The 24,985-nt window shown below is 38.0% G+C and overlaps 3 protein-coding genes, 1 long non-coding RNA gene and 1 pseudogene across 7 annotated transcripts; 3 read left to right on the top strand and 2 right to left on the bottom strand.

Annotated features, from left to right (window-relative positions):
• Positions 1-220: 220 nt before the first annotated feature.
• Positions 221-3,228, top strand: LOC112183455 (putative zinc finger protein CONSTANS-LIKE 11). 4 transcript variants are annotated; one of them, XM_024321838.2, is made up of 5 exons: positions 221-434; positions 803-1,677; positions 1,762-2,001; positions 2,098-2,459; positions 2,672-3,228. In XM_024321838.2, exons 2-5 carry the CDS (start codon positions 1,048-1,050, stop codon positions 2,796-2,798), a joined length of 1,359 nt encoding a protein of 452 aa, XP_024177606.1. In that variant the 5' UTR covers positions 221-434; positions 803-1,047; the 3' UTR covers positions 2,799-3,228. The 4 variants fall into 4 exon arrangements, with proteins under 4 accessions (XP_024177606.1, XP_040369734.1, XP_040369735.1 ...); XM_040513800.1 differs by having other exon boundaries at positions 1,768-2,001; XM_040513801.1 differs by having other exon boundaries at positions 1,801-2,001.
• Positions 3,066-5,014, bottom strand: LOC112183456. Its single transcript, XR_002929901.2, has 2 exons — positions 4,561-5,014; positions 3,066-3,457 (listed from the first exon to the last, which is right to left on the bottom strand). It is a non-coding gene; the product is annotated as an uncharacterized LOC112183456 (long non-coding RNA).
• A 6,219-nt stretch (positions 5,015-11,233) lies between these two features.
• On the bottom strand, positions 11,234-11,741 carry LOC112185023 (annotated as a pseudogene).
• Positions 11,742-17,265: 5,524 nt separating this feature from the next.
• Positions 17,266-20,140, top strand: LOC112186975. The gene is made up of 4 exons (XM_024325558.2): positions 17,266-18,262; positions 18,449-18,982; positions 19,078-19,286; positions 19,697-20,140. The coding sequence occupies exons 1-3, from the start codon at positions 17,438-17,440 to the stop codon at positions 19,189-19,191; spliced, it is 1,473 nt and encodes a 490-aa protein (XP_024181326.1). The 5' UTR covers positions 17,266-17,437; the 3' UTR covers positions 19,192-19,286; positions 19,697-20,140.
• Positions 20,141-20,297: 157 nt separating this feature from the next.
• On the top strand, positions 20,298-23,502 carry LOC112186976. The gene is made up of 3 exons (XM_024325559.2): positions 20,298-21,930; positions 22,031-22,561; positions 22,640-23,502. The coding sequence occupies exons 1-3, from the start codon at positions 21,148-21,150 to the stop codon at positions 22,751-22,753; spliced, it is 1,428 nt and encodes a 475-aa protein (XP_024181327.1). The 5' UTR covers positions 20,298-21,147; the 3' UTR covers positions 22,754-23,502.
• The last annotated feature ends 1,483 nt before the right edge of the window (positions 23,503-24,985 follow it).

Consider the following 24,985-nt stretch of genomic DNA (forward strand, 5'->3'; position numbering starts at 1 on the left):
ACTGTGAACTTTGTATGCGGAGCTACACTGACCTAGCAATCCGCCGGTGACTGAACTCCGCAGAAACCTCATTGTTCCATTTATTTACCTCCATTGCCACCCAGGGCCAGCTAAGGCTAATAGGCAGTAAGAAAGCTGACCATATCAAAATCCATCTTGCCACGTGGCGAACACTCAGAAAACCTAGGGTAAACGGTGAATAAATAACCAGGTGCCCTACCTTAGGGAGTGACTCGTGCGTAAAACGCACATGTAGCCACTTCGAGTTCTTACTGCAACTTCATATCTCTCCCTCGCTCCCTCTTGGTTTCTGGCAAAATAATTGCCCTCTCCGGTCAAATCATTTACCATTTCACCAACTCGATAATGGATTCTATGTTTCTTGATCTTGGCTGATTTTACTTTCAAGTAAATTGGCGGGAATTCGGTAGGTGGTAAGTGTAATTCTCACTGCTATCAGATCTTTATTCGAATTTATGGGTATATATAAAACTGGATTTTCTACTGCTTTTGCCTCTCTCTGAATTTTGTTTTAAATAGTCGATTAAAAACCTAAAGGTCTCTTGTTAGGGTTTAGTAATTAGTATGTTTATTCAACATTTTAATGAGTCATTTGGATAAAGGCCAAAAGTTACTAGCCAAGCCAGAACCTGTATGCCTTGCTGACTCTTGATTTGGTTTGAAGCTGTATGACCACTTAATGTATGTGTAAATGGGATTTTGCTGATTGATCTGAAATGCTGATATTGCTCTTCTTTTTCCTTGTTGTTCTAAATTGGTGATGTTGGATGACTTGGATCAGAAAGTTTGTGGTGGTTGGAGGAAGATTAACACGATAAAGCCGAAGAATTCCCGCCATGAACTATCAGTCAGTTTTGTTTATTTTCTTTATCAACTATCGGCCAGTTTTGTTAATTTTCTTTATCATCTATCAGTCAGAAGTTAGATTATCAGTTGATTAGGAGCATTAAAATTTAATAAGTACTAATTAATTAGTACCTAGTGACTAGGTTAGAGGAGCACTAGAAAAGAAATTAAATATTGACTATGAGGCCATGTGAATTATGTTGGCGGGCGAGTGCACTTATTTACTGCAGAGCAGATATGGCTCGCCTTTGCTTAAACTGTGATGGATCTGTACACTCAGCCAATGCGTTAGCGCGAAGGCACTCACGTTGGTTTCTATGTGATAAGTGCAATGATCAGCCTGCAACAGTTCGATGCCTGGATGAGAACATGTCCTTGTGCCAAAGTTGTGAGTGGAATCACAATAATGGGGTTACAGGAATGGGGCACCGTAACCAAGCAATAAGTTGCTATACGGGCTGTCCGTCGTTGTCTGAGATTTCGAGAATTTGGTCTGCGGTCCTTGAAGGGGGTTCAGCTTCTGGTGGTTTTGGTGGCAGTGCTTGGGAGTCACTTGGGGGTTCGGTGATGCCAAAGAATGAGAATAATTGCATTAGTAACTGTTTGGAGCGTAGAGATAGTGACGCATCTTCGTTTGGGGTAGTGAGTGCTGGCAAGTTGAATGAAGTACTAGCAGAGTCTAATTGTACTCCCAAGTTTGAGCCGTGGATGGCCCCATCTGCTATGATTCCATCAAATCCGAACTGCATCCAGCCACAATGCAAAGATCAAGCACCATTCTTGCCTCAGGAGTCGAGCCAGATGCCAAAGGTAAAATTTCATACTAGCTAGTATGCTTTTGCTTCATTAGCTAGGCCTGATTGATGCATGCATTGTTGTTCCTTAATATGCTAGCTACAGGGTTCTTCAAATTTTAAAGATCTAGGAATTCAGGATGGCAATGATCTATGTGAAGGTCTCAACATGGATGATGTTCCACTAGACGTTGAAAATGACGATGAGCTATTTAGCTGCTCACAAGGTCCTTCCAGATACTCCTTTGAGGATGGAGAGTTGGACTGTCTATTAATGGACCAGAAAAACTTATCAGTCACCGAGTCTAATGGTCCTCACAGTGACAATGCTATACAACAGGTCCTCTCGATCATACCTTTGTCTTCTTTCAGATTCTCGATCTCATCAAATTAATTATCATCCTTTTTTACATGACCCTTGTGTGATTGTTTACAGGCATCACCATCAAGACAACAAGAGTGTACCGTAGGATTTCACTCATCCTGTGTGTCAGATAGTGTGATGCCCCCAGTGATGAATGCTGGTAGCACTGTAAACTGCAGCCTGCTCATGAATCCTAGTTGCAGCAGAAACATCAATCTGGAGGGATTAATTAATCCTACTGGTCAAGTTCATTCAAGCATATCTCTATCACTATCCAGCATCACAAGAGATACAACTCATCCAGATTATCAAGATTGCGGATTGTCACCCGTCTTTCTATCAGCAGAACCTTGGGACTCTACTTTGGAGACCAGCAGTCCACGAGCAAGGGACAAAGCTAAGATGAGATATGAGGAAAAAAAAAAAACTCGCACGTATGTCTCTACACTAACACCCTAAATTTACAATGTTGCATCTTCTGGTTGTTAATATTTGGTGCAGATATTTTGCTTATGGCCAAAATGATATCATTCTAGGGTTGAATGGATGAACTATTTAGGTTTAGAGGGTTATAATATGTTCGGTACCAAAAAGTAGCTAGACTTCAAATTTCCTTGCTTCAAACTTTTGTGTTCTTGGTGTGTAGGTTTGGTAAACAAATAAGGTATGCCTCTAGAAAGGCTAGAGCTGATACCAGAAAACGAGTCAAGGGAAGATTCGTAAAATCCGGTGAAGAATATGATTACGATCCTCTTGTGAGAAGGAGCTTCTGATTATCTAAATAAGTCATACTAAATCTCTATCGATCTCCCTTCCTTTAGCTGCAAGACAAGGCCTGATTGTTTGGATAAAGGTAGAGTCCACCAGGTGGAAGAATCATGTTTTCTGTAGTACTGGGATGACTGCCAAGTTGCATGATCATGCATACGGAAATAAAAGCTGTTCAATGCTTTTTCATGCATACAAAGTATGCATACAGAAAAAGCCTCGAATCAGTAAATGCCATAAAAGCGCGCAGTATATATATATATGCCATACAGTTACTCTTCGATCAATTTGTTTATTACGAGGAAAAACAAAAAAACAGAGAGACCTTTCTTCAAATTTTAGGCCAAATTGCCTGTTTGGTCCCCGGCATTTGGGCTAGTCCTTAATGTTGTCCCTACAATTTCAATTTTCAATAACATCGTGCAATCTCTTAACGTACGTTGCCAATACTAGCACAATTGCTACGTAGAACTTCCGATAATTTATTTACAAATACTCAAATGTTGTTCCTACGTAAGTGGTCAAGAGAATTCAAGCTTATGTACCTTTTCCTTTCGACTGCTTTACACCTACATCAATCTATTGCATACACTGACTGATCTTCAAGTTATCTCACATGAGTTCCAGTTGGTGGATGTGGTGGCCTTGTTCCTCTCAGCAGAAGCTTCAAAACAATATATGATAAGTTACGCATGATCATAGTTAGTTAGTACATGTATTGTATGCTTATAAAACTTTAGTACGTGTCTAATGGAAAAAAAAATTTGGTACGGCCTATTGTAATTGTAGGCTAGGTTTTTTTTCGCATATTATTGAGTTCAACATTTTTATACACATTTTATGTGCGTATCTGTTTTATACAAAGTAAAAATATTTAAAAGTTGAAAAAAAAAATCACAGTTAGTTAAAACACATATATATTATACATACGTGTATAAAATTTTAGTATGCATATATTAAAAAAAAAAAAAACTTCAGTATGGCATATTATAATTCAAGTGCTTGATTCCATTATACTTGATTGTCATATCATTTTCTTCATGTTTTGTCACTTTTCATAATTGATATATATAAAGCAAAAACAAGTGTTGAGAGTAGATTATTAGTTATTTTCTTATAAAAATAGTGCTTCATATATTTGTATTTTTGAACCATTTTTTTACTACTTGCCGCATTATATGCGTATAATTTAAAGTTATAAATTTGCCGTATCATGTTTTATGGTAGGATTTATCACCACTAATTTGAACCGTCCTTTTTTTTTCAATCGATGATGATGATGATGATGATGATGAATTTGAACCAACCTTCGTAATCTTCTCTGGGCTCTGGCTATAATTTTGTTGCAAATTTAATTTGGTCGGCATTTTTTATTTCTTTCTTTTGGGTGGCCTCTTGATCACTATGCTTACACTTATCACTATGATACAATAGAAATTTAGAATATATGTTTAACAGGTGTATGGGGATTGTACAGAAATATAGTTAATCTCCTGTCCCTTGAAACTGTTACAAAAATGACATTAGGACTTCCCCTTTAATCCTCCATCTTCACAGGTTCTCTATAAAATTACGTACAGTACACAATCTCATGATATATAGAAAATCACACAAATTACTGAAAGAAACATAAAGAAGAAGAAGATGTGTATATCAAAATCAAAGTATAGGCATTTTAAGTGTTATTAACGACTTTCGTTTAGCATTGGAATTGATAAGCAACAGCTGGTTTCTCTCTACCCAAGTCAGAATCGTTGGAAGCCTCACCTCGACCGAAATCCCGATCACATATCTCTGTGTAAGATTCTGACATGTCTTGCAGAGCAAGCATCTAACATGCCGGAGAGCTAAACAATTAGCCCCGTGAACAGATTGGTCGCATTTCCTACACAAATATGCATCATCTGCTAGGCAATATAATGAAGCTCTTGAACTGCAAAGCTCGCAACAAACAAACCCTTTTGAGGCTTTAACTGAAATGACCTCTTCTTCTACACCTCTGCACATTTTAGAAGCTCAATATGATCAAATATGTAAGGGCCAAGAAGTTGGAACAGAAAACCAGTTATTTATAAGCAATGCTTTGGCTTGGCTTTGGGATGTCAACACTCGCATATATGCAGTTCATGAAGATGAATTCTGTCCTAGAATTTCAAAAGTCGACGTCTATGCCACTATATGACAAAAATGTCATTGTATTTATCTTCTTAGATGTTCACTTGTTTTTTTTTTTTCCTTTCCCAAAATATCAACGCTTAAAAAAGTTTAAACTTGTGATGCAGAAAAGCTTGGACTAAAAGTCTTCAAAGGGGAACCATAAGATAGCTAATTGTAAAATAGGGCCGGGGCTTCAAAATAATTAAGCAGAGAACCACTAGTTTTGACAAATAGAAACCACTAAACATGATTTAACTTATGAGGTTTATGGGAGATGCTTGGTTAGAGGGTTATGAGCCATGATTTTGTTGTTGAGTCACTTGAGTGGTTACCCGGTCAATTCCGTAACTTAAAGAAGCAAAGTTTATTGTATGGCCTAGAATTAAAGCCCTTGCATTGAGGACCAACCAATATTGTGACAGAGTTGTACGCATTTAGAACAACTTGATAATGATACCCATTCGTTTTTGAATTTGGACCCGTAGTTTATGGACATAATGTGTTTGCCTACCACGTGTTATTTTGGCGTTGACACTTGATCCACTTACACTGTATCCACTTGTATGGCTCAAACTAAACGCTTCAGGCCCTTCTTATATATGATGCCATGTTTCCATAAAATATTCCACTGTGAAGAATTCGTGATCATTGTGAATAAAATAAAGCAATGCATGAAAGGGAAAGTATCTGAATTATTGTTCGCAAAACAATTTGGTTTCTTAAATTTATAAACTATCAAAATTGTATTTCAACTTTAGAAAGAGGAATAGACAAATTTAAAGATGCTGTGATCGATCGCCACCACTAAAAGAGCTTTTGAGTTTTGATTAATTAGGTAAGTAGCAAGTGTCATACAAAAATATTGTTTTGATGGTTATAGTAAACTCCACCTATGTTTATATATATATATATATATGAGAAAAATGCACTGTCAGTGTCTGGAGACTCTGAGAACTGTCAAAATGATATCTGGACTTTCAAACATATTAATGTGATACCTGTACTTATAATTTGTTGTCAACGTAGTACCTACGTCAATTTTCCGTCACGGCTCTGTCAAGTTGACCACGTGTGACACACGTGAGGCCAAAAAAGAGAAGTAAATGATTGATATGCCCTCAAATTACTTTTTTATGAAAAAAATAATTAATTTAAATGAATAAAATAATTAATTCTTAAAAATGAATTTTATAATTAACAGAAATAAATAAATAAATAATTAAAAAATAAAATTTTCTCTCTCATTCATCATCAGCTACACAATTGTTCTCCGTTGGGCTTCGTTCATGTTCACTAGCCTCCAAGAATTAGAAGCCGCTCTATGAATTGCGAAGTTGCGAACAGTACTGGTGAACCTTTATTTGCTCAGAGATCTTCACACTCACTCAGCCCCTAAGACCATCTCCAATGGATGTGTTAAATCCACGTGGAGATCTCTACCGGTAACAAAAGACATATCAAATTCCTTCAACCCATATGTCTTATCCTACGTGTAAATAACCTATGGACTTGGTCTGTCAAATTTGACAGAGGCAGAGAAATTGTCATTTTGTTTTTTTATTGTTTCTCTCTCCTTCCTCTCTCCCTCTCTTCTTCTCTTCACTCTCTTTCTGCAAACCGAAGCACCCATTTCTCCTTCTCTTCTTCCTCTTCACTCTCTTTCTTTCTATCAGAACCCATACCAAAACGCAGCTACTGCAGCTGCCCAGAAATTCATGGATTTAGAAAGAAAAGCTCACCAATTCGACTAAATTAGATCAAGCCCAAGAATAAATCGATGGAGAAGATTCTTACCATGGTGATGGGTTGTTGGTGTTGGTTTGTGTTGAGATAAAGCTTATTGTGTTGACTGAAAAAGAAGCGGAAGAAGATGAAGAGCTGGAATATGGAGGACTTTATTTGTCATGGGTTGTTGGATCTGTTCTTGGAATGGGCATGATGTTTCTGGTAAAAAACCAAATGGAGAGTTGAGAAGGAGAAATTATTTAGAAATTAAGGATTCAATTGTGGCATCTGATGATGTTTCTGGGCATCTGATATTTCTCGTCAAAGAACCAAAAACAAAACCCAGAAGGAGAGGATAATTAAGGAATTAAGAAGGAGAAGTGGTGAAGGAGATGAAGAACAGAAGGATAAGAAGTCGAGCAGGAGGAGGAGAGAGAAAAAAAGGATAAAAGAAGGTTAATTATTTGTAGATAAAATAATTTTAAAAACAAATAAAATATTGATATTATTTGACATATCTATTGGAGAATAAGTTGAACAAAAATAACATTGACACATCATCCTTCAAATTCAATTTTGACACACTTTAATTGACTATACCATTGGAGATGCTCTAAGTTTTACCTAGGTCTCTTACCCAAAACCTCACCTGCTTCCGATTAATCGCCGTCTCTGCCGCCAGGGCCTTAGGGTTCTTTATTAGTCTACTTTGGTAGCCAACTAGCGATGAATCCAAAGCCATACCAACCTACAAAACCTCCATCTCCCGAGCCTCGAATGCTGTCGCCTAACCCTCCAATGATGCCACTAATGCTCCTATGGTGCCACCCAACCCTCCGGTGACGAGAACTTTCTGGGAGATCACAATTGTGCATGATCAGTTCAAGAACTTTCAGGACGCTCTTGGTGGGGTGAGGGGAAGGAGGGAGGAGAGGCCTCTAAATCGTCGTCCAATCCAAGGATTTCAGACCAGAGAGGCCGGCCGCCGGCGAAGAACCGCTTGATGGAGCTGGATTTCTTGAGATCGGGCCAGAGGATTTCTTGATTCAGCGATGACTCGCCGGGTCCGAGTCGGCGGGATGAAATCGGAAACAATAGCACCTCACACATTATCGAGAAGACTTGAGAGTTGAAAAGGGTTGAATGATTGCAGAAACAAGTTGGATTTGGTTTTGTGTTTTAGAAGTGAATCGAACTAGAGAGAAGCTTTGCAAAAAAAAAAAAATATTTTTCATTCTTTTTGGTCCTTGGTTGTTCCCACATCTTCCATTTCATGGGTCTGTCCAGTTTAAGAAGATCAACATGAATGGGTTCAAGAACATGAACAATTGTTGGGAATTATTTTGCTTTTTTTTTTTTTATGGGTCTAAGAAGTTGAACATGAAATTCCTAGGTTCAGATACTTATGGGATTGAGATTCTTTTTTTTTTAGAATGTATTTGATTGCGATCTTGATTAATAGAACAAAGAAAAAAATTTATTCAACTTTTATTTTCAATAAAATAATTTATTCAGTTTTTATTTTCAATTTTAAATTTATTCACTTTAATGTTTGATGGAGTGAAAAAGTCTGTTTTGTCTTCATTTTCAGCCTCACGTGCGTCACATGCACGTGATCAAAATTGACATAACCGTGACGGAAAGTTGACGTAGGTACTACGTTGACAACAAATTATAAGTCCAGGTATTATATTGATACGTTTGAAATTCTAGGTATCATTTTGAAAGTCCTCAGAATCTTCAGACATTGACTGTGCATTTTTCCCTATATATATACATACATACATACATACATATATATATATATATATTATAATTAATCACAAACCGGGTTTCAATTTCATTCATCACAAGTCAGAATTATCATTGCATACCCTTACGCTACTATCTACAGACAGACAAAAAGATATGGTAGTATCCACAGTGGAACATGGAAATAAGTCTACTAATTAATTAGACATAAAATACGTAGATTACATAAAAACTTAAATCCTTCTTCAGTACTACTCTTGGAGATCTAGAAACACTTAGAGTGCACAAAAAGTGCATAGTGCCCTAAAATTAGGGAATATTGAAATTAAATGAAATAATAACATACTATAGGCCTAGGGCTAACACCCCAGCCCAAAACACCAAGCCTAAGAGGGCAACCCAAAGAGAAGATGTCCAACTCAAAACCCAGTAAAATTGACTTGACCCAAGCCCAAGCTCTACTTCCACCCACTAGACTCATGTATAGCTCCAGTGCAGCTCTGCTCGTCCCACGTCGCTGTGACCCACGCTGCAATAAATCTCGCTGCCACAATGCAACACTCTACGATCCAAAACCCCACAATCCAGCGTTCCATGCCACCGACTGAACCTCCATAACCCACGCCGCCACCAGTCCAGAAAGCACTTGGACCCTGTATAATACGACCACCGTGCCTCAGAGACTTCGTCTGGAACCCGCCGCCGAACCACCCTGCTAATACCTCGAGCAAAACACCCCTCCCATGAACTCCCCTAAGCAATAGCATTAATCACCCGTCCAACAACAAACCCGCAAAACGTCAGCGAGGACAGAGGCCAACCCAGACGTCAAGGCGCCATCAGACAGAACTGATCTCAAGGAATCAGAAAACGTCGACCTTAGGATTTCCACAGAAAGAGAATGTTTGAAAGGGTAAACTTCACCTATATGAGTCTTAAAATGTGAAGTAATTAAGATTGAAATTTTCATAAAAAATAAATAAATAATAAAATTAAAATAAAAACTAATTAAGACCGAAATTAGTTTGCTGTAATTTTTTTGTTTGAGTGATATATTCAAGTTTGACTTGAATAGTTTAGTTTAAACTAAACTTGGGAGTTTGACAAGCAAACCCTAAGCATTCGAGTCATGTAAGCTTCAACTATTCTTTTTATCATGCTCTATATACAACAAAAGTCGATCAACCTCACTTCGAACTTTAAGCATTTTCAGTCATGATTGAGCTAATTCGTAGCTCTATACAGAAAGTTTGAATATAATTAAAATCATGTCTTTAAATACTTTTTTTTTTGGGTCTGAATGTCTTTAAATACTTCAATTAAATGATAACATCCAAAGAAAAAAAAATTAGAATTGATGGCAGAGTCAATGATGAAATCATGTTGTTTGCCCGCAACTGATGATTACCCAAGGGAAAAGTTATAAAAAAAAAAAAAAATTACACAGCAGCACTAGACCAAAGATGTAAATACAGAAAACTCACATTAAAAAATATTTATACAAATAATGACACGAGCCTAGACCTAAAAGCCAAATGATACAGGCCTAACTCTAAATTTTAGTGAAAAATGACCAAAATGCTCAGTTTTCATCAAAATTTATGCGTATTGCCATTGACCCAACACCCAACACCTAAAAACAAAAACCCCAAAACCTCCTAGCGACGGATCCAACGCAGTAGCAAAGTAAGTTTTTCTTCAATTTTGAACTTGGTTTATGAAATTTTCTTCAATTCCATGTAAAAGCAGTAGCAATATGTTAAACCGAGCTTAATTTTTAGATTACACAGGCCTTAATCTGCAAAATCTTCGAAGCAATAGTAGCTAGGATTGAAATTCGTGCTCAGCTGGAATCTGGCTTCAATGTAGGTCGATAAGGTAAGCCTTTACTCCAATTTCTCTGCCTTCGTTTATGTTTGTTTCGGTTTCTAGAAATTGCAAGAGGAATATGTTAAGCTTTAATAAGGGTCGGGTTTGTGTGGGTTATGCTTGTTTTTACAACTTTGCTTATTTTCATAGACCAAGTCACTTTGTACTCTAGCATGGTTCTCTTGTTTGTTGAATATGCCTTCTAAATTTTAGATGCATATGCATGGATGGTCATGTAGAATATTTAGAATGAAAGGTTATTATGGGTTATTGGGGTTGTGCTACTGTTGATGGAATAGATGGGTGACTAGTTGTTGTTTTCCAGCTGCTGGGTCTGAATGTTGGTTTGCTTTAGTTGGTTTCGGTGGTTTGATTTGGATGTGTAGGATCAATCTCTTTAGTTGGTTTGCTTGTCAAATTGTTGTGCTTTCATGAATTCATACATTACCAGATTAGATTGTTAATCTGTCTTTTGGTTTGCTACTGCTCATGTTACTGCTCCTCCTCCTACTGCTGCTCCTGCAAATGAAGCTGCTAGTGAACCAAGGACACATTCAATGATAAAGAGAAGAGAAATCGGAAAGCTTCCATGGCAGCTTTGCAGAGTGAGAGCGTTCGAATTGAAGGAGACGAAGTTCTCTCTCTTCGTCACTCTTTCTCTCTCTTAGCAATGTAACAGAAAGGGGATTTATTTTTTACTTTAGAAGTAACATAAAAGAATTAGAATCGGATTAGAAGGAAAAAAGGGCAAAAAAGTAAATTAACTCATGACAGGTGGCAAGTGGAGAGCAGATTGTCCTTATTTGTAATATTCAGTTCTATATGTTTAATTTGATCTTTAATGGATGTATCTGCTAAGTCATCTTTTGCCAATAACTTATATGCAATTTGTTAAAAGAAATTCTCATATAGATGTGAATTCGAGGTATTCAATCCATCAATCTATAGAATTCTCATGCAATAGCTAGCACATACTCTCGGCTACTATTACCAAATTTAAGCGTATCTTTTTCCATAAGTTCATAATATCTTTGAGGTTCAATTGCAACACCATTGACAAAAGTTCTATTTGTGCTTTCGAGGTCCATTATGTAAGGCTTTACTTTCTTCAACAATGTGCCATCAGGTTGCTCACTTGCTTATCTTCTACTCGCTGGAATTGTATAATGATATGTTGCTTGCTGCAAGAGGGGTGATCTGTAGGGACGTATGCCACCTTTCTTCCCCTTCCGAAAAGGTAACATCTCTATCTTAATGAGTTTGTTAAAATCTTCACCACCCTTGAAAACATAAAGCCGCCATTTTACATGAGGCTGTCGTCCTTTTGCTGGCTTCAAGTATAATAGTGTTGCACTTTTGAACCTATTGGTTTTTGCATCAAGATTTCCAGATAGCTCAAACGATGGTTTCTGCTTTTCTTTTGCCTCCTCAACAGTCCTCATCATAGTTGTGTTGCACGATCTCTAGATTTGTATGAGCGACCAACTTTCTCACGGTGTGTAGTAGTGTTTATATTTATGTACAGAGTAATTTAAAATCATGATAAAGGTAGAAACCATTTTAATTGTAATGTAAATTCCTAAACCTAATATGATCCGACCATGGTAAAGGTATTAACCATATTAGTCATATTGAAAATTACATATAAGTGTCATTTTGAAACTTATATTAGTCATAAGGCCACCTAAATTGTTTTGTACACATAAGGCCACTTTGGGGCCCAAAACCATCAGCTCCTTTTTATGCTATATCTATTTTACCCTTAGCCGTCTACCATTAAAATTTATGTTGTAGTTATTCTCGATCTTTCTCTCTCTACCACGATGAAACTCTCTCTCTTTCTCTCTAGCTTGCTGAGGAAGATGAAGCTCTCTCTCTAGCTCGCAGACGAAGATGAAGCTCTCTCTCTAGCTCGCAGACGAAGATGAAGCTCTCTCTCTCTCTCTCTCTCTCTCTCTCTCTCTCTCTCTCTCTCTCTCTCTCTCTCTCTCTCTCTCTCTCTCTCTCTCTCTCTCTCTCGCACGCAATAGGATCCAAAAACAAGAATTCGAAGGCATGTAAGCCATTCCTTTATTTGAGTTTGAGGCTTCTAATTCATCATCTAGGGTTTGAAGATCGATTCTATCTCTTATCTCCATCTTCGATTCCTGATTTTGCTTCTATAATTATTATCAAGCTTTTGTTATTGTTAATCTAAGTGATCAATGTTTGAAGTGATGAACTGAGTTGCATGTTTTTGAAAATTTCAATTCAATTCCAATTCAAGTTCTATGTTTCTTTTTATTTCATTTCGGTTATGTTGCTTTGGTGGATATATTTATGTTTCAATTTTGACTATTGAAATAACTGATTGTGTTATGTGGACAATTTACATATTGTTGAAAAAGCCACTAATATAATTGCGAATTGTTACTAATACACTACAGAAAGGCTGCTGTAATAGTTAAACAAACCTATGTACTATGGATTGTTTGTGAGCTACTCTATGTGGTTTTCTTTTTATGCTTTTGTTCAAATCAAAACTAGAAGCTGATTATCTAGTTGAAAGAGTGCTAGGTTTGCGGTACAACACATACTAATGTCTTTTGTTTTCATTAAAATACTTGCTTGTTCATATTTTTGTATTACAAAATTCCCTTATTTTTTAGCACATCAGGATGAATGGTAGTAGCTTTTATAACTATTCCAGCAGTCTTTTATACTATAAGAATAGCTTTATATACTTATGTCAGTAGTTTTTCAAGTTGTTGTAGGTAGCTTGTGTTTCTTTGTTTTGTGAATTTTGAATTTTGTTTCTGACTGTCTAGTTGGTAGAGAAGTAGGTTAGCAGTGCAACAACACATTATTGCCGTCAGTTTTCATTAAAATACTTTGTCATACATTTGTTCTTACGGAATTCTTTTACTTTTCACAATCAGTAGTTTTGTTCAATACCTTTCTATAACTATTCCAGTAGATAACTGTGATATCAGCTTTTTACATGTATGTCTGTAGTTTTTCAAATTGTTGTCAGTATATTTTTTGTTTCACTTTGTATATTTTCAGTTTCACTTTGTTTTATTCATGATATACATATAGAATGTTACTGATATGAATTTTTGTGGATAACTGACATAATGCAAAAAGTTCAGTTTGTTGTGGTTTATAAGGATCCATTAAGCTCGATTTCTGTTGTGAAGCCTTCATTGACCAGGAGGTCATTTAGTTGGCCAAAATCTGTTCGAATGAAGTATGCTGTAGAAAGTGGAAATGCAAGATCTATCAAGTGTGTCGATGTGGTGTGGTGGAGCGCCACAATAAGAAACCATGTACTGCAACTATATGAAAATTGGCAGTAGCACACTTCAGAGTTGGAGTATATTAGTAAAATAGTTGAAGGATTCTTGTATACCGTTGGTAGTAGCATTTTACAACAATAGAAATATATAGCTTTCTTGATTGTTATGAAACTTCGTGATAATTTCAATGATGTTTAATGCAGTTTCCAAATAATGAGAATTATATTAGATGTTGTAGTTTTCTTGATCTGTAGTAGCACCTTGATCTTAGCTTTGTCCTTTACATCTCCAAATGATTGACTTTCAAGACATTATGCATTGTCTTTCCGTGCATTCATTTTTTGTATGTATGGTTACTCATGAACAATATAACATCAATAACACTCTCAATACTTACTCTTTGTCACTATAACTTCGATAAAACTAACAATATAACGTTGACATAACTATCATTTATCAATATGAACTTGGATCATATCATTCTTAATACTTAAAATTGATTAATATTGATAATAACCTGGATAATAGCATTCTCAATATAACAATGAAAATAGACATCACTATCCATTTTATGGCTGAAATTGACATAGAACATACATTGTAATGTCATTTGCAAATGTATCCAATAATCAACAACATGATATCTATTACCAACAATATTAAAGACTATTGCCAATACTTGAGAAAGGTATTGTCTACATTACAAAAAAACTATTGTCTACACTTTAAAAAGCTATCGACAATACTTAGAAAGAATACAACCATATTATCCATGCTTTCCCCTTGTTCCTTTCTTTCCTCTTTTAGGAGTATTTTTTCCATTTATCAGGCCATACATGAACCTTGTCTTAGACTGCCTTCTTTTTGTGCTATTTGATCTGATTGACCATTGAACTCCTTCTGTACAACTGGTTCTTCTTCAGCACTAGGAATGAGCTATACCATTTTGCTTCTTTTCGTTGTTGGTTTGCTCTCCTTATTTCTCTCTGCAACCTCTTCTTCTTGAGCAACAGCCATGTGTTGTGAAGAGACCTACACCACATAATAAGTGAAAATAGTGAGAAAAACTAACCATTAAAGCTATTGTCAAACTAAGAAAACTATTGTCAAGCAACAGTGCAACACAGAAGTTATTGTTAAAGACTATGGAAGCTACTCCAACAAATTAAAATTGTCACTGTCAAGTAACACAATAATCACAAAAGCTCCTATGAAAAACTTTAAAAGCTACTGTCAAGCAACACAAAAGCTATTGTCAAGGAACACAAAAACTACTATCGAAAACTCAGAAAGTTATTACCAGGACACAAAAGCTAGTACCAAGCAACACAAAAACTATTGCCAAGAATCACAAGAGCTGCTATTGAAAACTTGACAAGTTATTACCAAGCAACACAAAAGCTACTCCCAAAGAGTAAGAAGTTAGTACCAAGAAACACAAAAGCTATTCAAGAGATTAGCAATGCTACTAACAAACAGCATAAAAACTACTCCCAAAGACTAGGAATGATACTTATAAGAAAAAAGAAAAAATCTATTGCCAAGGATAAATTCTATTGCCAAGGATCAGTAAAGCTACTTTTAAAAACTAGGAAAGCAAAAGATAACAAATAAAGCTACTATTGAATATGAAAGCTACTGTGGAAGGCTACAAAAGATACTAAAAAAAAAAAAACTATTATATATAAAGGACCAAACAAGCTACAGTGGAAGACTACAAAAGCTACTTCAACATGCCAAGATACAAAACGTACCACCAAAGAAAACAAAAGCCAGTAATGAGGTATTTCAAAGCTACATCTAATGAATAGGAAAGCAACTGTCAAATAACAAGAAGCTATTGTAATAGATATGTAAAGCTACTGTCAAAGAACTATAAAGCTATTGAGATATAACTAGAAAGCTCTTGCTAAACACGCAAGATGGTAAGCCAAGTTGTTGTTAACGATAAGTTACTATCAAGCATCATGAAACATACTACCAAACATTCTAAAAGATACTTCAAAGCAAAACAATCGCTACTGCAAAAGACTTCAAACCTACTAGCAACCAACACAAAATCTACTACCATAAACTGTGAATGTTACTGCCAAGAAACACAAAAATTACTGCTAATCTGTTTAAAAGCTACTGCGAATGAGTACGAAAATTACTAACAAAGAAAACAAAAGCTACTGTCAACCAGAGAAATACATACTGTCAATTAGAGAGAAAGCAACTGCCAACCAACCAAAAACCTACTCTCAACCAGAGAGATCGCTACTATCAACCAATACATAATCTACTCCTAACCATCAAAATAACTACTACAACAACAGTAATAAAAGAAAGCTACATTCATCAACAAAACAATTCTTCTCGAAATTGAAAGAGAAAGTTACTCCAAAGCAAAATCAGAACAAATCAGAATGGCTTACAACTCAGTGAGGCCGGACCATGGTGGAAGTCGTGTCGCTGCGACGAGAGAGAGCGTGCGCAGGTGACGAGGTCGAAATCGAGAGGTGGTTTTCAATTCATAACCATCCGCCGCGATGAGAGAGTGCCGATGACAAGAGAATGTGCGCGCCAGTGACGCGAGAGAGAGAGAGAGAGAGAGAGAGAGAGAGAGAGAGAGAGAGAGAGAGAGAGAGAGAGAGAGAGAGAGAGAGAGAGAGAGAGAGAGAGAGAGAGAGACGTTTATGAAATTGAAATCAACCTAGATCGATACAATTGGGTCTGTTTAGAAAGAGTGGCAAAATTATAAATTTTTTTATTTTTAATGTTCAAAATTTAATCCTATTTTGTATCTGGTGACCTTATGAAGGAAGAAAATATTGGGTGGCCCTTAGGCTAAAATAACACCTTAAAATGCACTTATATGTAATCAACTTTTTTTTTTTTTTTTTAATTATGAACCACCCGTGTTCCACAAAACCCCAACTAACATCTGGGTCCAACACTAATTACCACATGAAAGCAATCAGACCCCGCAAACCCAAGGTTTTTTTACCTTGAAAGCCCGCAGACATCCTTCAGTCGGGCCTCGTGATGATGCAGACTCTCAAGAGCTGACATCTTCACCAGCGTCACATGAGTCGTAGGACCCCAGTACAGTCAATACTCAGCAGCCTACTAATGAAGGACTTGTGAATTGAGGCTCAAACTTAGGTGAGAGTTCAACTCAAGCTAGCCCTGTCAACCATCGTTTGTTTTATCACTTTATGTCACCCCAAGGCCACGTTTGGTTCGCGGAAAGTAAGCATAAAGAAATGAAACTTGTTCCTTTCTTGTGTTTGAGATGCAAAAGGAAAGGAAATCATTTTCTGAAGGAAGGAAAAATAAGGGGGGAAATGGTTCATTCCAAAGTCCAAACTTCAAATGAATCACTTTTTCTCATTCTTTCATTGCATTTATTACTCATACCATATTATTTTATTACATTATTTACAAACTTTTTAGCAACTTTCCTGATAACTTTCTTTACATTACCAAACAACGGAATGAAAAGTCCTAGGGAAATAAAATTTCCCTTCCCATAAAAAAAACCAAAGAATTATTTTCCTTTCCGTAAACCAAAAGAGACTTTGAAGACCTGGCATATTCATTTTTTTTTTAAAAGACCTTGCGTATTTACTTATTTAGCTTCGTAATTGGGCTGCAAATTCTATGTTGGGCTCATAAATACTAATGGACCTGGAACTCGGACCCCGAAAATGCGACAATACACCCTCAATCTGCATTCTGCAAACAACAAGATAGAGACGTTGGATTCAGGTTGTAGTTCATTTTCCAGTGATGTCCGATTAGGAAAGATCATCATCATCATCGCTACTCCCTCCCTCCCTCCAAAAAGGTTGAATCTTTTACCTCATTGAGCATTTTTGATGTACCAAAAAACCAAAAGAAAGGCCAACTCTTTCCTCAAAGCGATCCGATTCCGGTACCTCTCGCTTTCTCTCCCTTTCGTAATGCCCAAACCCCTAACTCCCTCCCGCCTCAAGGCCCTCCTCTTATTCCTCTCCCTCTTCCTCAACCTCTACCTCCTCCTCTCCCCCCACGCGCCACAGTTCCTCCCCACGCGCTACTCCCCCTCTTCCTCCTCATCCTCACCCACCACGCGCCGCCACCTCCTCTTCGCCATCGCGTCCTCCTCACGCTCCTGGACCCGCCGCAAGCCCTACCTCCGCCTCTGGCACTCCCCCGCCTCCACCCGCGCCTTCGCCTTCCTCGACCGCCCCGCCGACCCCGACGACGACGAAGACGGCGCCGCGCCTGTGATCGTCTCCGGCGACACCTCCCGGTTCCCGTACACTCTCCGCGGCGGGCTCCGGTCCGCGATCCGCGTGGCGCGCGTGGTCAAGGAGATCGTCGATCGCGGCGAGGCGGGCGTCCGGTGGTACGTGTTCGGCGACGACGACACGGTGTTCTTCGTCGACAATTTGGTGAAGACGCTGTCAAAGTACGATCACGATCGGTGGTTCTACATCGGGAGCAACTCCGAGAGCTACATGCAGAATGTCAAGTACGGGTTCGACATGGCGTTTGGCGGCGGCGGATTCGCCATCAGCCATTCTCTGGCTAAGGTTTTGGCTAGGGTTTTCGACTCGTGCTTGATGAGGTACGGCCACTTGTATGGAAGTGATTCCCGCGTTTTTTCGTGCGTGGCGGAGCTCGGCATTGGGTTAACCCATGAACCTGGGTTTCACCAGGTATGCGATTAATTTTCAGTAATTAGCTTTATGATAGCTTAATTTGAAACACCTTTGGCCTGGTTTTGTAGTTATTGTATGCAATGCATGAAGTAGTTCAACATACAGCTGTGTTAGGATCATGATATATATAGCTTTTGCTGGAGTTTTATTTTATTACTTACAGAGAAAAATTTTGGGTTTCAGGTTGATATGCGGGGTAATTTGTTTGGAATGCTGTCTGCACATCCATTGTCACCTTTGGTTTCGCTTCACCATTTGGATGCTGCAGATCCGATCTTCCCTAACATGAACAACACTCGAGCTTTGGAACATCTTTTTGAAGCTGTGAATGCTGATCCTGCCAGGATATTGCAGCAAACTGTATGCTATGACCGCACACATTCATTGACTGTTTCGGTTGCATGGGGTTATGCCATTCAGGTGTATGATGGCAATGAACTTGTTCCAGATCTCCTTTCACTGCAGAAAACTTTCATGCCATGGAGGAGGAGCCGTAGTGTTGAGGCAAGTCAGTACATGTTCAAAATGAGAGACTATCCTAGAGATACATGTAAAAGACCCCCTATATTTTATTTGGAAAGCCTCATCTCTAATAACCATGGCATCTGGAGCAACTACACCAGGCACAATGTGGAAAACTGCTCCAAAGCAAATGCAATAAAGAACCTGGAACATATCAGAGTAATTTCACAGAAGCTAGACCTTGATGTTGAAGAGGTATTACTTTATGGATAAAACACATTTGAATCTTTTAACATGTGTAGTTAGGTTGATTTAGTGCCATCTAACTGATGTCCACCCCCACAATCCAGATGAAGGCTCCACGTCGTCAGTGCTGCGACATTTTGCAATCGTCTTTTAATGATTCAATGACTATTAATATTAGACGATGCAGAGATGATGAACTAATATCCATGAATATCTAGAGTTCATCCCTTTGAATAGTTGCCCTGAGAACACAGTTACATGCAGAATTCAAAGAATTTGAAGCAATTCTGGTTTACTGTGGAATCTTCTAAAGGTAAATTGTTATTGATTTTTTGTTTATAAATAATGTTTGAAAAGTGTTTGGGGGAGGTTGGGGAATATAAACTTTAATGTGGTCTGTATGAATAGGTTCTTCCCATTTTTTTGTGTGAAATCATTTCATTGCAAATCTGATGGGGTAACAAAAATCTATAATTTTTTTTTTATTCTTTGATGCTATTAATGATCACAGCTTTGATCATTGAATTCTGTAGAAAACAATGACGAAGTTAAATTTTCCTCATTATCCATGTTCATTACTTGGTTATTTGGTTCTGTGACATTAGTTTTCACTTTTCAGAGCTTGAGATTCCTAAAGTTTGTTGTGAAACTGAAATGACATCTGAGTGATAATGAACAGTTAGTAATTTGCACACAGCTGAAGTTACGTTTTTTTGTTGTCAGGAAGAGGACGATAGGCTGGGAGATAACCATTTGCCTTCAAATCAACACATTGAGCAAAATTGGAAAATTAATGATGTTGAATTAGTTCTGTGAGAAGAATAAAACTAAATGTGTTGGAGTCTCATGTCAAAAGGAATCTACTGTGAGAATCTGCAGCCAGTTGTTTTTTGATGTCTGATGAGGTTCACTCTAGTTAAATTTTCCACCTTCCTGCAGCCATTATCTGGGAAATTTCATGAACAGAGAAAAAGGAAGAAAAACAGCAGCCACCTGTCTGCTAGTGGATGGATGGAGATTAGCCCAAGTAAATGTGGAAATGTAAGATTTGATGTTGACTAGTGGTGATAGGTATGTATTCTTGTTGTAGTGCTACATTTTGCCACGTCTATTGCTGTTGAAAGAGCTTATCAAAATTTAGCTTATGCAAAGCAAGGATTTTTGAGAGCTTACAGTGATTATTGTCTTCAGTTTGTTGTGCATTGCATTTCGATGATGATGCCATGAATGATAAATTGCTAGACTTAGGTGTCCCTCTATTCTAACCTCCATGGTCTGCCTCCTCCCTCCCTGTTTCCTTTATATAAGATCATTGGCTTCACTGCCCTTGGTCCCGTGCAACAATTCGTTACATAAATGCAAGTAACCCAGCTTTCGAGTTTCCTAGTATCTGTGCCGATCCTTCATAGATGGTGTGGTGTCTGACTTTTGCGGTCCTAAGTAAATCTCACCGGTACTAGATTGCTTGCTTAATTATATTTTACTAAATAAACCTACTCTTATGCTTGAGGTTTTATTAGCTACATCCATGGATCTGGTATCCGGATCTTCATTTGAAATCAAACATCTATGTTGGGATGTTAATTGTTAAGTATAAAGATACTTGCATCAAAATTAAGCATACATTTAATGGATTAATCACTCAGAATAATCGTGGGCTAGGCGTGGAAAAGCAAACCATAACAGTGAAATTTGCTTTAAGTAACAGTTTTAGACTCATTTTTTTATTGCTTAGCCCGTTAAAAGTGTTTGTCTTGTAGCTGAAGTTGCTCCGTTCTTCACGCACTGTATGAACACGAACCATATGATCTTTGCACAGCTCCCATGTCCTAACCACCCTACACCCACCACGAAGAGTAGAAGATATAAACAGATGGACACGTAGCCCTCTTCCTCATTTCTTTGGTGTACTTCTTCCACAATTCATGACTTGAATCAGATGTGGGTACAACCAAACTAGGTAGACGGGGTTGGCAAGAGTGGACTCTTGGGTGTTCAAGGACCAACCCCATGCCAAAGTTAGCAACTTCGTCAAAGCCATTGATTGCGGTGCCTAACACTTTGGTCATATGGACTAGCTACAATTGACAGTGCCTTTTATTAAGGTAGAGACCGACAGTATTTCCTTACCTGTTTGATTTTTTTGTTGAAAGAAACTACTTTTGATCCTTAAAATGCAGCTTATTCCATCACCCACCAAAACCCAAGTTTCTTCTCGCTTGATAAACCTCTACATAATCTCATCTTCTGTCTGCACGCTCTTTCTTTTCGTATCATTCTTCCTGGTGCTTACAAGCTCCAAGACTTCGTATATTTCGTCCCAAGATGGATATGCGACAACTCCTACTTCTCTTGACCATGTTGTGTTCGGAATTGCTTCGAACCAGAAATCATGGACGAGTCAGAGGAAGGAGTATGTTAGGCTCTGGTGGAAGCACCATTCCATGAGGGGGTGTGTTTTTCTCGAAAGCCTTCCACCTGATCATCAACACAATCATACCAATGATACTACTCTTCCCCCGGTATGCATCTCCGGGGACACTTCCAGATTTCGTTACACTTACAAAGGTGGTCTCCGGTCTGCAATTCGCGTGGCACGAGTTGTTTCCGAGACTGTGGCACTCAATCACTCCAATGTGCGTTGGTATGTCTTCGGAGATGATGACACGGTTTTCATCCCGGAGAATTTGGTGAAGACTCTTTCCAAGTATGATCATGAGCTCTGGTACTATATTGGCGCCAACTCAGAGATCTATGAGCAGAACAGAATTTTCGGATTTGGAATGGCTTTTGGTGGTGCAGGTTTTGCTATAAGTTACCCTTTGGCAAAAGCATTGGCAAAGGTGTTTGATTCATGTATAGAAAGATACCCACATCTCTATGGAAGTGACTCAAGGATCTCATCTTGCTTGGCTGAGCTAGGCGTAGGCTTAACTCACGAGCCAGGTTTTCATCAGGTAACACTTTCTTAGCTCCTAAAATCATAAGTCACATTTTAGCAATTTCAGTTTATAATCTTTTCTGTTCTGAATTGGGTTGTGAAATTGAAATTGATAGAATGATCTTCGTGGTGATACGTTTGGCCTTTTGGCTTCGCATCCATTAGCACCCTTGGTATCCCTGCATCATCTTGAGCACACAGACCCTATCTTCCCCAACAGGACAACCATGCAAGCTCTGCAGCATTTATTCAAAGCTGTGAATGTTGATCCTCATAGGATTTTACAGAAGACCGTTTGCTATGATAGATGGTTCTCATGGACAGTTTCGGTGTCATGGGGTTATGCTGTTCAGATATACGGAAACCATATGCCTCTGCGTGACGTCCTCCCGGTGCAAGAGACATTCAAGCCGTGGAAAAAGGGACCTGTTTTGTCTGGAGTTTATACTTTTAATACAAGAGAACATCACCCGGATCCCTGTCGAAGACCAGTTGTTTTCTTTCTTGATCATGTGTCATCGAGAGAGGATGGAATCATGAGCATCTATAAGAAATCTTATGAAAATTGCTCCTATGACATGGCTTCCCCCAGAAAGCTTGAGGAGGTCAGAGTGCTATCACAAAAGCTGGACCTTGACATCAAACAGGTATTACTTACAACATGGATTGTTATTTTTCGAAGAAGCTTATACAATACTAATTCCATATTTTCTTGAACTAATCAGTTGCAAGCTCCAAGAAGGCATTGTTGTGACATATTACCTTCTACCGGTGGTGGGGTGATGGACATTGTAATCAGAGAATGCAAACATGAAGAATTAACATACATGCATTCTTAGTAGTGTTTTATATAGCATTACTGGCTTACTGCAAATAGCTGTATCAGAATTTACAGGTAATCTGTTACATACTGTATCTGGTGGGGGTTTGTACAACATACCAGGACAGTTCATATAGTCTCTAAGATAGCCGGAATTGTATGCGGAACTTTCATATTTGTGAAAAAAAAAAGAAAAAAAAAGAGAGTAAATGGTAGGTTTCTAATATTATGCCTCTTCCAGGCAAGAATTTTGGCTTCACAATCACTAGCCAATATGCTTCTCTCATGCCTTTCTTCGTTCATGGTTTGATATTCTGGTGTCCTAGGCCTATGTAAATATGCCAGATATGATTTTTCGACACGCGGATCTAGTCTTGAATTCGACTGCTTCCCTAGATTGGATGGAGAATCTGACTTGAACATATTCTAATGTAGAGTAATTACTAAGCAAGGGAAGCAATTTCGGGTTTTGAGAGATTCTAAGTCGGAAAACATGTGAGATAACTTAAGAAGCAGGTCAGAGGCACCTACAGGAAGTTTTGACACAGTCTCTCTTTATTTGGTTTCTGGCATAGTTTGTTAAAATAATGCATCATGCGAAGACTTGTGATCTGCATAGTTTCTCTCATATATTTTACATATTTTGGGCCCTAACTTGATGGCTTTACAACCGCCCCATTATAAGGATGCTGAAGTCTTGCTTTCAGTTTCTTCTTTACCAAACTGGAAAACAAATGTACTCCAAAACAGAGAATATTCCAAATTATAATTTCAAATTGAAGCTTTTACAGCATTATAATTCCAAAACAGGGTATACACAGTGGCGGATCGAGGATCCAATTCTTGTCTAAGCTAATTATAAGTGCATAATTTATTTATTTATTTATTTTTATTTTTTTAAGATTTGGAACCTAGTGGGAGGCTCATCCTCACGCCTTTATTATTTTCAATCAAAAGTTCAAAACATACAACGGAGGGGACATAAAACCAAACCCCGTAAATTAAAAACTACAAGCATACATTTGTTGTAAAACAACAAGAAGCTAACAAAATAGTAAAGGCCCACTCACTTCAAACTCCGCAATCACTACAAATCTACAATGTCAGCTGAAATGGGAAGGTCAAGTGAAATGGAATCAACTAGAGGGCAACTCAATGTAATACGCCTAATACCCAGAATCAAAACATAAGTGGTCAAGTGGCTCTGAGGCTAAATTTGGTTCTTAAATCAGTGAGATAGCATAGAGATGCAAATGATTAATAAAAAAGTGGAGCAACCCACATTAAGAAAATCGAACAAGACAAGAAATTGGCGTAAAGGAGAGTGAGAGAAACTTTGGGCAGTTGGGCACTGGATCGGGCAATGGAAGGGAGAGGTGGAGAAGAAAAGGCGGAGGAGGGTCTGATATTTCCGTTGAGTGAAACATAGCCGAGGAAGCGAAGAGAGGAGAGAAGCACTCGACGTCTCGACCACAAAGGAGAGAAGTGAGCTGCTGTGACTGGGGGAGTCGCGACTTTTTCCTCCCAATTTAATTTTTTTTCCTTTGGATATGGGCTCGAGGTGTGTGTGTGTGTGTGTGTGTGTGTATATATATGTATGTATGTATATATATATGTGTGTGTGTGTGTGTGTGTATATATATATATGTATGTATGTATGTATATATATGTGTGTGTGTGTGTACACACACATATACATAGCAGTTTTTTGCCCAAAAAACTGTCTAGGCTTGAGCCCATACAACCCTCAACTTAGTTCCGCCCCTGGGTATACAGTCTGTCCCTCTTTCCCTCTTGTACAACATTAGAACAAAACAGTGCAAATATGATTATTACTTGTGTTCTTTTTTCTGTTCGAACAAATTTGTAGGTATGAATCATGAGAGAGTTTATGCTTCTAAGGCACGTTATAGCAACGTTTTTCTTAAAACATTATTTAACCCACTATCAAGTGTGCAAAAGGGAATAACCAAGTATGCATTTATGATACAATAAAGCCCAACACAATACTGTTGTTGGCCTTCGTTTTGCATTCACAAAAACCAACCTAAACACTAACAAAAAAAAAGATTTATAAGATAGCTCTTTTTTTTTTTTGAGATGAAATTTATAAGATAGCTCAAGGTTACTAGAAATAAAAGTCTGCTAGTATAGACTGCATAGTCCATCTGCATACCCCAGTGGTCAGCTTGACTGTAAACTCTTGCCTTCCAGGAATTAGCATTCAGTTTAAAAAAAGAAAGCAACGACC

Source organism: Rosa chinensis, chromosome 2 (assembly GCF_002994745.2).
Source record: "Rosa chinensis cultivar Old Blush chromosome 2, RchiOBHm-V2, whole genome shotgun sequence".
Classification (NCBI taxonomy): Eukaryota; Viridiplantae; Streptophyta; class Magnoliopsida; order Rosales; family Rosaceae; genus Rosa; species Rosa chinensis.

Excerpts from the sequence above, each read along its gene's own strand:
- LOC112183455 (XM_024321838.2), top strand. The coding sequence starts at position 1,048 with ATGAGGCCATGTGAATTATGTTGGCGGGCGAGTGCACTTATTTACTGC. Across the intron at positions 1,678-1,761 it reads AGTCGAGCCAGATGCCAAAG|CTACAGGGTTCTTCAAATTT; the intron begins GTAAAATTTCAT and ends TTAATATGCTAG. Across the intron at positions 2,002-2,097 it reads GTGACAATGCTATACAACAG|GCATCACCATCAAGACAACA; the intron begins GTCCTCTCGATC and ends GATTGTTTACAG.
- LOC112186975 (XM_024325558.2), top strand. The coding sequence starts at position 17,438 with ATGTACCAAAAAACCAAAAGAAAGGCCAACTCTTTCCTCAAAGCGATC. Across the intron at positions 18,263-18,448 it reads ATGAACCTGGGTTTCACCAG|GTTGATATGCGGGGTAATTT; the intron begins GTATGCGATTAA and ends TTTGGGTTTCAG. Across the intron at positions 18,983-19,077 it reads TAGACCTTGATGTTGAAGAG|ATGAAGGCTCCACGTCGTCA; the intron begins GTATTACTTTAT and ends CCCACAATCCAG.
- LOC112186976 (XM_024325559.2), top strand. The coding sequence starts at position 21,148 with ATGCAGCTTATTCCATCACCCACCAAAACCCAAGTTTCTTCTCGCTTG. Across the intron at positions 21,931-22,030 it reads ACGAGCCAGGTTTTCATCAG|AATGATCTTCGTGGTGATAC; the intron begins GTAACACTTTCT and ends TGAAATTGATAG. Across the intron at positions 22,562-22,639 it reads TGGACCTTGACATCAAACAG|TTGCAAGCTCCAAGAAGGCA; the intron begins GTATTACTTACA and ends TGAACTAATCAG.